The sequence below is a fragment of the Adiantum capillus-veneris genome, chromosome 5 (assembly GCF_014529385.1).
Source record: "Adiantum capillus-veneris isolate H3 chromosome 5, ASM1452938v2, whole genome shotgun sequence".
NCBI classification, from domain to species: Eukaryota; Viridiplantae; Streptophyta; class Polypodiopsida; order Polypodiales; family Pteridaceae; genus Adiantum; species Adiantum capillus-veneris.
In genome coordinates this window covers 1,577,438-1,590,609 of record NC_140935.1, presented here as the reverse complement: position 1 = coordinate 1,590,609, position 13,172 = coordinate 1,577,438, and the positions used below count along the sequence as shown (strand labels likewise).

Sequence of the window (13,172 nt, the reverse complement as noted above, 5' to 3'; positions counted from 1 at the left end):
CAGTGCCTTTCGATCAAGGACAATCCATGCTTCATCTGCCATTGTTGCGGGCTTCTTCGCAAGACCACCTAGTGGCAAATAGAGGTCCTTCTGGTAGAGATAGTCTTCAATCTACATCTTCCAATGTTGGTAGTTTTTGCCGTTGAACTTCTCAATCTTGAGCTTCCCTTCCTTCGCCATAACTCCCACTCAATTCAAGAAATTCTTTCCTTGAGATAATTTAGCTACGAGCAAACCTTGCTCTGATACCAGTTGTTAGGAAATAAGACGTAGCTAAATAGATAATTGAGTAGATTACTTAATGGAGAGAGACAGATTTACATACACGAGATTATAGAGTAGAGAGAGAGAGAGAGAGTACACACGATATACGTGGTTCACCCAATGTGGGCTACGTCCACGGGAAAGCAGCCACTCAATGGCTTTAGTACTTCAAAACAAGAAGTAATTTACAAAGGGATTATACCCTTAATGGAGCTCCCGCCTTGCTTCACTCTCACCACCTCACACTCACCTTGTTGCATCAACTTCACACACTATGAAATGTGTGTAGAAATGGCCTCCGTTTATAGGCCAAAAGGGCTGCCCTCTCTTATGAGAGATAGCCATGTGTAGCCACCCTTGTGCGAATAAGTCCGAATCGGACCCTCCAATCCGCCCATGTGTGGCCGCCCTTGAGAAGACAAGTCCGCTTTTGAATTCGGCCACCGGCCATTGAATTCGGCCACCGGCCACCGGCCATTGACTTCCGACCACCGACCACCGGCCATTGACATCCGACCATCGGCCATCGACCATTGACTACCGGCCACCAGCCAACCGACCGGTTGTTTTCCGACCACTTTCCGGCCGCCGGCCGGCCATAATATTCCGGCGAAAAAGAATATTCCGACGAAAAAAAAAGTCTCGGGGGCCTCCGCCCCCGAGGCCTTTAAAGTTGCCCCTTATTCTTGTCCGTGAAAATTTTGGTTTCCGGTGAGTGATTTTCCTTCACGCATGATGGCTTCTCCTCATAATGGGGGCCTTACAAATGTGCGCTTTTACCACAGAAAATTGCAAGGGTAAATCAGGCTCCATACTTAACATTGGCAAGCGTTTGCAGCTCAGATTTGGGATTCTGGCTCATTTCAGCCTTCGTTTCCACTACAGGCAATACTGCACAGGCTATTTCGTCATTTTGTACAGAATTTCTGTTAGTGCTGTTTTCTGCATAACAAGTGCCTCATAGTCTTGTACGGTTTGTGCTATATAGCACGTGTTGTTCCCCGTCCGTTTATCCTATTTTCGAGCAGTTTTCACATCAAGTGCAGCATTTACCATGGCTGACAACAACACAGATGTGTTCAAGATGTTTACTACTGAGGACAGGTTGGATGGGGACAACTACCCTATGTGGGCATATATGATGCAACATGTTCTTGTGTCAAAGGGCTTCTAGAACATTGTGCAGGGCATTGATGTACGTCTTGGTTCTGAGGATGTAGGCGGTGTTGAGGATGTTGCAGGTTTTGTTGCAAGGATTGTTGTTATTAGAGTTGTTTTGCCTACGGTAGAACAAGCTCGTTGGGATGTAAAGGATGCGCATGCTCATGCATTGATTGTGTTGTCTGTGAAGCGCACCATTGTTCCCCACATACGTTAGACAAAAATCTGCAAAACAGGCTTGGGATATTCTAGCAGGTCTATGCAAGCCGCAATGAGGCTAAAATTGCTTTGCTGCTTAAAGAGCTAGAGTCGAAGATTATGCATGAGGAAGATGATATGGACACTTTCCTTGCTGGTGTCAAGGATATCAATGAGCAACTTATTTCTGTAGCTGAAGTCATTTCAGACAGTTCCCTTGTGCAGACTATTCTTGATGCCTTACCAGATTCCTACCAGACTTTTACTAGTACTTGGAGACTAATGACCCAAGGAAATCATAAAGTTGTCAAGTTTGATGCATTATGCACATTGTTGTTGCAAGAGTCACTTTCAAAAAAAAACAGAACTAGGGAGCATCCGATTGAACAAGCTTTTATTACTTCTCAAAGAAAGGGTGGTAACAACAATGCGGCCACTTCTTATGGTTCTGCTGCGAGTGGCAAAACTTATGTTCCTAATGCTTCTGCTGACAGCAATTCGTTTGGAAATTCTGGTGATAAGGGCAAAAAGAAGATGTGTTGCCATTATTGTAAAGCTAATGATCACTTGATCAAGTCGTGTCCTAAGTTGAAGGCCAAAGAGGCTAAGAAGAAAGAGGGTGGTTCCACTACAAACGCTGGTTCCACTACAAATGCAGCCATTGTTGAGTCTTCTGTGAAAGGAGACTGTGTTGCTAATGTTGATGCAGAATGGGATTTTAGCGCAGAGTGCACTTACAACCCTGCTGTCCATGATGCATGCTTGTCAGTTGCTGCAGATTCACAAGTGTGGTATTTTGATAGTGGTGCTACAAAGCACATTACCTCACATTGTGAATTGTTTACCTCTCTCAAGTCTGTCCCTCATGGGAATTCAGTCACTTGTGCCAACAATGCCTCTGATCCGGTTCAGGTAGTTGGAAAGATTGTGCTTACTACTGCAAATGGCAGTTCCTTCACACTTGTTGATGCACTTTATGTACCTAGGATCAAGAAGAATCTCTTGTCTGTATCCGCACTTGCTAGACTTGGACTTGTAGTCAAATTTTTGGATGACAGATGTACAGTTCATGATCTCAATTTTGGTAATGAAATTGTTGCATCTGGCCTTTTGTGCCGTGGGCTGTACAAGCTCACTTTGTATGACAAGTGTGGAAAAAATTTTGCAAATGCTGATGCAGATTCAAGGGCTATTTCAGATGCAAAACTTTGGCATGCACGTTTTGGTCATCTGAATTTTGCCAGTTTACTTCGTTTGCAGAAATCTGATATGGTTGCTTCTTTGCCGCCTCTTGAAGCACCTGTCAAACATGTTTGCGAAGGCTGTATTTTGGGTAAGATGCAGCGTTCTAAGTTTCCAAAGGATGGTTTAGTTCGGGCCACATGCAGGTTGTAGCTTGTGCATAGTGATGTTTGTGGGCCCATGCAAACTCCGTCCTTAAGAAGTTACCTTTACTTCGTACCTTTCATTGATGATTACTCCAGGCATGCATGGGTATTTCCGCTTAAAGCAAAGTCCGAAGATTTTATGCGCTTCAAACAATTTCTGGCTATGGCTGAAAATGTCTTGAAATGTACTATGGGCACCCTCCGTTCCGATCGAGGGGGGAAGTATATGTCTCATGAATTTAATGCATTTCTGGCTAGTCGTGGGATAAAACACCAATAATGTACAGTGCCTTATAAAACTTAGCAAAATGGTGTTGCTAAGAGGAAAAAAAGTCACTGACGGAAATGGCACGATGTATGGTCAAAAGTCAAGCTTTGCTGCATTCTTTTTGGCTTTAGGCCATCATGTGTTCCACTTATGTACTTAACAGGTGTCCTATGAAAGCTTTGCAGTCTATTACTCCATATGAATCATGGCATGATAGAAAGCCTTCTATTGAGCACATGCGTGTTTTTGGTTGTTTGGCATATGCTTTGGTGCCACAAACTCAACGCAGAAAATTGGATGATAAGGCTGTCAAATGTATTTTTGTTGGTTATAGTGTTGAAAGCAAAGGTTACAGGTTGTATCATCCACAAACAAAACGTATTTTGGTTTCACGGGATGTAGTGTTTGTGGAACATTATGTTTAGCCCTTGCTGTCATGTAGTAGAGACAGTAATGTAAGCTCACATGACATTTATGACACTTTGTTGCCTCTTTTCAGTGGTGGTAACACGAATGTAATTTCCAATGAGGCAAATGTACAGCCTATGGGGATTTCTGAAAATGTTACAGATCAGCCTATTACTGATGCAGATGTACATGATGTACTTGATGAGGAAAGGACTGAAAATGAGCAGGCTAGAGGTATGCCAAAATGGCTGGTGCACACTTTGCGTGACAGTAAATTGGATGCACCTTTTTCTAGTCGTACCCGTTCAGGCTCTCGCCATGCATCTTATGCATCAGATTGTTATGCTTTGACTGTGTCTAGCTTACATGATGTTGAGGAGCCTTTGTCTTTTGATGAAGCACAGAATTTAGAAAATTGGATGGCTGCCATGCAATCAGAATATGATGCACTTATAGAAAATGACACATGGACTTTATGTGATTTGCCTCCTGGCAAAAAGGACATTGGTACGAAGTGAGTTTATAGGTTGAAACGCAAGCCGGATGGTGAGATCGATCGCCATAAGGCTCGACTTGTTGCAAAGGGTTATGCATAGCAAAAAGGCATAGATTATGAAGAGACTTTTTCTCCCACTTGTCGTATGACTACTGTGCATTTTCTATGTGCATTGGCAGCTCATTTTGGCTGGGATGTACATCAATCAAACATTGTTACTGCTTTCTTGAATGGTGACATATTTGAGGAAGTTTATGTAACGCAGCCTTACGGTTTTGTCATAAAAGGACAAGAGGACAAAGTGTGCATATGTAAGAAGGCTTTGTATGGGTTGAAGCAATCTCCTCGTGTTTGGTATGAGAAAGCTGGCACTCATTTGGTTAAACGAGGCTTTCGTAACTGTCCATTAGAAAGCACATTGTATGTAAAGCCTGAGGGTGATGCACTTCTCATTGTGGTTATTTATGTCGATGATTTGATGATCACTAGACCAAATGAGAGACATATTGTTGAATTTAAGGCTGATTTGAATGCTATTTTCAAGATGAAAGATTTGGGGCTGTTGCATCATTACTTGGGTATACAGTTTAAGCAGTGTGATGGTGGTACTGCCTTGTGTCAAAAAAGTTACATAGAGACTTTGCTATGTAAGTTTGGACTTGAGGATTGCAAACCTATTGCCACTCCCATGGAAACAAGTTTGAAGTTGAGTCTACATGATGCTAGCAATCCTGCTGATGTCACTTTTTACCAAACTGTCGTTGGTTGCCTCATTTATGTATGCTACACAAGGCTAGATATTCAGCTTGCAATCTCACAGGTCAGTAGATTTATGCATAGCCCAAGGTCTAAGCATTGGCAGGCTGTCAAGAGGATTTTCCGCTACCTTAGTAGCACTTTACGTCTTGGTTTGTTTTATCCCAAGGGGGGATCATTGCCGACAGACTTACATGCTTTTTCGGACTCAGATTGGGCTGGTTGTTTTGACACATGAGTGTCCACAAGTGGTTTTTGTTTCATGCTTGGGAGTTCATGTATATCATGGTTGAGCAAGAAGCAACCTATTGTGGCCACTTCGAGTTGTGAGGCTGAGTACAGGGCAGTCTTCACAGCTACGGTTGACACTATCTACACTGACAGTCAGAGCGCATTGGTAGATGCGAGGAGCCTAGTTTTTCATGCTCGCACAAAGCACATTGAGGTGCATTACCACTATGTTAGGGAGAGGCTCTCAGCAGGAGAGATCAGCTTGGCTTATGTGCCAACACATGACAACCTTGCAGATCTTTTCACAAAGGCATTGTCTCGTGAGAAGCTTGAAGCTTTCCACAAAGCTTTGGGCTTACTCCCCTTTGTGGACTGATCATGTCCTTAGGGCATGGAACGTCCCTTTACTCATGTGCCATCTCTCGTTCATCGCATCAATCCAGGGGGGATTTGTTACCATATACATGTGGTAGTGATGTGTGTGAACACACTAGGACCTCCAGGGCATTTTTTCCCTGTTTAGGAGGTTTTTTCCCCCGTGCATTGTATATATGCCCATCACTCTAGGGCTATCTATCTTTCCATTGCACACTAAGTAACACACTCTCTATTGTGTGCCTTGAGCTTCCTTCGTCTTGTCCAAGCTGTGTGCGTTTCTCTGCAACCCTAATTCCAACAGTCATGTGGTACTGAGGCCTTGGCCTTAATCAGCCAGGAAATCATAGATACCAAGGGCTTCTCCATACATCTCCATCCATCAGTATTGCCAGCTTTGCTATGATGATCAATTGAGGGGCCCCATATGTCCACTCCGTACAGCATGGCCGAAGTGACCAAAGTGTCAAAGAGCCAAAGCTTTTTCCGAGGTTCCTGGAACTGAACCTGGAAACATATCCTCTCAAGTCTCTCCAATGCTACATAGGCTTTGGTCAATCGCGTATCAGCTGCTCCACGCCTCAGGGAAAATATTGGACCACTGAAAATCGCCCCAAGATAAGTGTATGTATCTGCAAACTCCATAGTCTCTCGACCATATGTAAAAGTGGGGTGGACCTCCTTACCCACTGCGCCGTGGTGTTAAACACCATTACCTTGGTCTTACCAAGGTTCACAGACAATCCACTGTCCCATGCAAATACATGCAATACATCCAAATGATGTTGCATCCCCTTTGGAGAATCTGAGATCAACACAATATCATTATCATATAATAGCAACGGAATCCATGTCCCTGCAAGCTGACCACCTCTATCACCCTCTACCTGTACATAATCTGAAAACTCATCCACATATACCCCAAAGAGAGTCGTAGATAGGGGACAACCCTGCTTCACCCCACTGGTGGAATGAACCATGTCGGACATTCCCTGAGTAGTGCGTACCTGTCCTACCATTGTCCTGTATAAAGCTAAGATCCCCAGATCAACTCTGTGGGATGTCTTGCAATCTGCGTATGAGTCTAGTTTGTGGCACTATATCAAAGGCTTTGTGGAAATCCACAAAGCTACAATATATCCTCTTGCCATGGTGTCTACCCTCCTCAATAATGGCTCAGAGAGAGAGAGAGAGAGAGAGAGAGAGAGAGAGAGACATGTTAAGTGTTGTCACTGTTGGAGGGAGCAATGAGTCTTGGATTTCAATCACAAACCTTGGTGCAAACAATATCTTAGGAGGAAAACATTGGGATAAAGGATTGTCATCATGCTACATAACGGTTATGGAGAGGAGAACATTAGGCTACTATGTATAAGATGCATTTCCAAACAAGGACATACATAGATTTACATCAACCACCTACGAACAAAGTAAACAATACGGAGTGCACTGAGTACTACAATATATAAGTTGAAATGTTGAGCTGTGAGAAAGAAAGTGCGTGTCTATTTGATATATAGATTTGATGATCGAGATTGAGCATGCACTAGTGAGGAAAACATGTGGCTAATAGAGTCTTAGAATGGCTTGACAGGTGCTGCATACTGACATGCGAGTCTGGGATTGATTGGAAAGAATGGCAATGGACCATAGATAGACACTTCCATAAACCACACACAAACAAGTTGTACAACATCCTCATGGTATCGCTTAGATTGGTTCTTCCTCTTGAACAAGGAGTGAGGCAAGCAATGGTTGGAGGCAAGATGGGTGATAATTGTAAAGAACATGTGGTTCCCATAATGGCCTCTTATGATGAAGGTCTTTGCATGGAAGGTACTCTAGTATTTTTGTAATCAATAGTTTCATCAGAACGAATGGGGACCTTGCAGACTTCCTAGCTAGAGGTTTTGGTCGAGATAGGTGCCCGCCTGCAATGAAAATCAGCAAGTGAGAACCTCCCCACCTTTTCAAGGAATGTCCGGGGATCTGTGGCTTGGCAAAAAAGACATGCAAGTGGGTTCAAAGACATGAAAGATTGAGTTCTACAAGAACAATCTCTTCTTGGGTGGGAAGGTTTTCATGAGCCAACCACTTCTAATCAAAACAGAAATTGTCAAATTTTTTTACTTTAAACAGGTCTCGGAGGCCAAGAACTATCGACTATGCGGGAATTTCATTGAAACAGTGCCAAGTTCATGGAGATCATTCAAGAAAGCAAGGAAGCCACTATAGCCATTGGGAAACAGGGGAACTCTAAAGAGTAAAACAAGGTTGTGAGTGCAGAACCACATGGGTAAGTGCTTGCTCCTTATACAGCCAAGTGATTTACCTTTGCCATGGGGTGACGCCCCACTAGCCGACGTAGTAATGGTTGCTGGAAGATGCCATGGCTCGACACGAGCATGACTAGTAGTAATTGTAATTCTTTTGGGTTGTTAATATAATCCACTCACGATTGGGAGTTTTGCACTGCAAAAAAAGGTAAGGTCTTCTTTTCCTTCAAGGCTGGGCATGCTGACACTTGGAAGCGCTTTTCCTTAGCCTCTCTCTCTCTCTCTCTCTCTCTCTCTCTCTCTCTCTCTCTCTCTCTCTCTCCAAATATAGTGTGACACTGGCAAGAGTCTCATTATATTGTATAGTAGTAGATTGCGAGAGCTTTCTTTTCTTAGAGGAAATTTATTGCTGAATATCTTGCTCCCTTTTCTTCTTGAATCTAAACTTGAAATTTTTTAATTTTTTTCGCAAAACTCACATATGTGAGTGATTTTATATTAGGTAAGCCAAAAAAAATTACATTCCACGCTCTGCTCACAACCGAGCCAGAGCAGCCAGAAGACCAACAATACCATTAAAAAAAACAAAACAACACAACATGAGCACCACCCATCCAACTACAGCAAACCGTTCCTGCATTTTATAAGGAGCCCTAACCCACACATTAGAACAATCACAAAGATACATCAACCTTTCCAAGGTGTTAGGTTTTCCAAGCCCTTTGTAGTAATTTCTTAGCCCATGGGAATATGGTCTTGTGACATGCAGGTCAGAGTAGTGGTTAGTGGAGTTTGCATGAGTAAAAGGTATGGTTAAAATCACTTCCCCAAACTATGTAAAGAACTTGATTAAAGAAGAATAGCGCATTGTTGTTTTGTGTTGCAAGCATGAATCCACTCTCTCTCTCTCTCTCTCTCTCTCTCTCTCTCTCTCTCTCTCTCTCTCTCTCTCTCTCTCTCTCTCTCTCTCTCTCTCTTTCTTTCTCTCTCTCTGCTGTAGCAAGCCTGCACCACCATGGCTCCATAGCCCAAGTCCCAACACTGGTATCAGAGCCTGCCCCGGCCTCGTCTCGACTCGAAGAAGCCCTGTGGGAACCGCTACCTGCAGAGAGCACAAGGCGCATGTCGACCTGCTGCAAAACGCACAAACGCGGCATCATGGTGATCTCCCTGGCCTGAGCAGCATTTCACGATGCCTCGGCTTCTCCTAATTCGGCCTCTACAGGCGACACAAACCAAATTCGAATAGCGCTGTCTGCAGACGGATTTTGTTTCACCATTCTTGCTTTTTTTTTCTTTTTTCACACTATTATCAAACAGTGGCCACCCTATTTGGTCTTAGGCCTTCACTCAAGAGGGTCTTCACACCCCGTCATTTGTGCTCGGTGCTCGTAAGTGACTTTGAAGGTTTATGTTCAAGCTGAAGCCATTGCAAATGGGCTATTGAATGAAGTTCAGTCACTGCCGGCTCTTCTTGGTTATTTTATGCTACGGATCAACTGATGTGTTAAAAGGTAATTCGAAATTCCATTAACGAAGATCGACGATCATTCTTCGCAAGCATAACAAACACGACCAAGCTATCCTTTGCATATTGAATATGGCATCAAAAGTCGACAAGTTCAATGGATCCGGCTTCCATACTTGGCAGATCAAAGTTAAAGGCTATTTTATGCGCAAAAACCTATGGAACGTGGTCAAGCCTCTCGCAGCCGGCGAATCCGGCACATCCGCTGCAGTTACAAGGGCACTATCTGTTGAGCTACAAAGGAAAGACGAACAAGCTTTTGGTATCATTCTAACCTCCTTAGAAGACGATTTTATTCATTATTTGGACGATGTTGATTCTTCAAGTGCTGCCTAGATAGAGTTAGAGAAGCTTTTCGGTGCCAAAGCTAAGTATTCAAAAATGAGTTTAAAAATGGAATTATATTCCATCCGCATGCGTGAAGATGAAAACATTGCAGCTTTAGCTAATAGGCTGAAGAGTATTAAAACTCAACTTGTTTATGTCGAAGCTCTAGTACCAGAAGAAGATATCATAGCCATTTTGTTAAAAAGCTTGACTGAAAAATTTCATCAGATTGTTACTGTTTTAAAAGAGAAAGATCCGCTGCCCTCCTTGGATGGTATCATCAATTCATTGCAGGAAGAAGAATTCTACTATTTTTCCCAGTGCATATATAGTCTCGAATGCCGTATCCCCCACCAGTTCTTCTGATACTTCCAGTGCGTACGCAATCACTAAATGTGCTACTATAGCAACTTCATCTCGACCATTCAATGGAACCAGATCTTGTGCCATTTGTGGGTGCAACAATCATCAGACGAAAGATTGTTTCAAGAAGAATCCTTGTGTTCACTTTGGTAAAACAAATCATCCATCAAATAGATGCTTTCAAAAGGGTAAAAATCAAATTCATGTGATTGAGGGAGACACCGAATCTCCAATATATTCTATTAACAAGCTTCTTAGGTCAACTCTTTTCATGTTGTTTAGTCAAAATAAATTGTACGGGCTATAGACACTGCCACACATGAGTGGTAAGACCTCCCAATTTATCAGTTTTTGTTCTCAAGTCCTATTTTGTCCTACTTCTCATGAGGTTACTGGGTACACCTTAAACCCAAGGTTTGGCAGTGAACCAAAAACTCCATGTTTTGGCAGCAAATTTTTTGACCTACACCCTATCTGTTCAAGGTGGGGTTTCCTATCATAGCACCAGGTTATGGATACACAAAAAATCCTTGGTTGTGAGAGAATCTAAAACTCACGGTTGACTAGTACACCAAAAACTCGAGGTATCATGAGAGGGTATGTCTAGTTCATGCTTGAGGGGGGGGTTGTTAGGTTTTCCAATCCCTTTGTAGTAATGTCTTAGCCCATGGAAATATGGTCTTGTGACATGCATATCAGAGTAGTGGTTAGTGGAGTTATGGTTAAAATCACTTCCCCAAACTATGTAAAGAACTTGATCAAAGAAGAATAGCGTGTTGTTGTTTTGTGTTGCAAGCATGAAGCAAGCAAAAAAGTTCAAAAGACGCATAAAAGCAAGATCTTGAGCACGGGATGGATGCAAGACATAAAGAAGTGGTTTGGGAGATGGGATGCATTACACTTGCTACATGATGCTTCAATTGACTCTCAAGTGAATGAAGCTTTTCTACAACGCCAATGTATTACGGCTTGGGAGAAATCCGGTGGGTCACGCTTCATACATTACACCACCTATATTGCCCCCAACTACAAAACCATGTTCTTCGCTGAGAGAGGAAACCGTACTCACACTTACATGCTTGAGCCTATTCCCTTGTCCGCGATACGCACTATCGCAGCAATTCGGCTTAGCTCCCATTTCCTTCTATGCGAGATAGGGCATTGGGGCAATGGAGAAGAGTCAAATCGATTGTGCACATTATGCTCACTGCAAGTTCGAGAGTCTGAGTACCACACACTACTAGAGTGCTCAGCTTTTGATCACATCCGAACTTGCTTCTCTCACATTTTCAGCCATAACTTAGACCTACACACTTTCCTCTCCCAGCCAAAGTGTGGGCTCTCCATTGCGACTCTCATCACTACAATTTTGGAGCATCGAGAGTCACTCATCAGCCATACACATACTACATCACATGTAACTTTGGTCCCATAGGTCATATTTGACCTCCGAGGACGATAATAAAATCTATCTATCTATCTATCTATCTCTCTCTCTCTCTCTCTCTCTCTCTCTCTCTCTCTCTCTCTCTCTCTCTCTCTCTTGTAGCAAACCTGCACCACCATGGCTCCATAGCCCAAGTCCCAACACAAGGCTTCCATGGGGAGCCTTCTACCCGAAGCATTATAAAACTCATTACAAGAACCTACATAAGTGCGAGTCAGGCAGATACCACCACTGGCCACGTCCTCACACAAGGAAGACAGTGGCCAACTGGCCATCAATAGGAAGCAAATAAAGCTCTTAAAAGAAAACTTACTTGATGATGCACAAGCCAATGAAGCAGACCAACATTTACCAATCTGCCAAGCAACTCAGAACCAGGCTTTAGCAGAGCCCACCCCTTCAAAACTTGTCCAGCAATGCCACTATGGAAGTTGTCTCCTGTCCTCGAGTCCCAAGAGCCACGGAAGAAGCAAAAACGTACCAGCATCTATCACCACAAATAAACAGGCCATTAGGGTGGGCCAAGCACCCACATGTGAAAGAACTGCATGGAGGCAACAAGTACCCCCATCTGTCACCTGCACCACCGAGCCCCCAAAAAAGGTCTTTCTCCTCCTCGAGAGGAGGCAGGAGGACCTCCGTCCGCAAACATTCCAAGAAAAGGGTGCATGTGACTGGGAACCGTTGGCCTCGCCTTGCCGTAGCATCTCCAATGGGCCCCCCAACCCTAGGACCGACCTGACAAGCTTAGAGAACGCACAGCCTCATACCTGCAGTAAACTAGGCCTAGCAAACGATTGAGATTTGGTCGCGAGTGTAGACCTCTTTTGTTTTTACAAATCTCACAATAATATGTGAGAGGTTATACTTTCTGGGAGGCAAAGAGTGTAGACCTCTTAAAAGAATCATATATTTCAAGTCTACTTTTGAATGCTTATCTTGCAGTGTATATTCCTTGTGGATATGCATGAAAGGTGGAAGAAGGTAGTCCCTATTCTCGAATTTCGAATTCGTCAACAATTGCTGAGTATGAATTTTGCTATTCTCAAATACCTTTGCCGTGTTGGGGGTATTTCTTCTATTCAACTTCAAAAGAAAAGAGTAGCTCATAAAGGACAAAATGGATTTCAACTTCCAGAAACGATTGGAATGGGTTCCATACAAACATCATTATTGTGGGAAAAGTGTTAGACGATTGTTTGCTTGTTTCATAGTGGCACTATGATTGTTTGAATGGAGACAAAATGACATATACATGTAGTCCACACGATCATTGGACTCGAAGATAATCCCCTCTTAGCTTAAAGATTTTAGTTGAACAAAAATATGCTGCGGAGTGGGGATGCTCCATATAACATCCCCCCCCCCTTTTTTTTGCAAAACTCACAACGCACCCATGCTTTCTTGTATTGTCTCTCTGAAACTGGCTAATTAGATGGTGTTATCGAATACCTGATAGTTCCTAGCCTTCCAGACGTGTTTGAACTAGCAGAATCTCACTATTCATGTTTCAATAAGCAACTCCTGGCTCTTGAAAACCTTCCATCCTAGAAACAGATCATTCTTAAAGAAACCTATCTTCTAGGTTTAGGGTACCCATTTGCATATATTACCCGCCAGACTGCTAATGGCATTTCTTGAAAAGGTGGGAGAGGTCTTCCCTAGCCATTTTGCATTGGGAGCATC

The 13,172-nt window shown here is 43.2% G+C and overlaps 1 protein-coding gene across 2 annotated transcripts in view; it reads right to left on the bottom strand.

The window, feature by feature from the left end:
• LOC147456774 (uncharacterized) overlaps positions 1 to 12,371 on the bottom strand; it is a 54,524-nt gene extending 42,153 nt beyond the window's left edge. The window contains exons 1-2 of one of the 2 annotated variants that reach the window (XM_086511915.1): positions 12,065 to 12,371; positions 11,800 to 11,973 (exon numbers count right to left, since the gene is read on the bottom strand). In XM_086511915.1, coding sequence (XP_086368041.1) covers positions 11,800 to 11,973; positions 12,065 to 12,193 — 303 coding nt within the window. In that variant the 5' untranslated portion in view covers positions 12,194 to 12,371. Of the gene's footprint in view, positions 1 to 11,089; positions 11,974 to 12,064 lie in introns of those variants that run through there. The other variant, XM_086511914.1, reaches the window with a different exon arrangement.
• Positions 12,372 to 13,172: the final 801 nt, after the last annotated feature.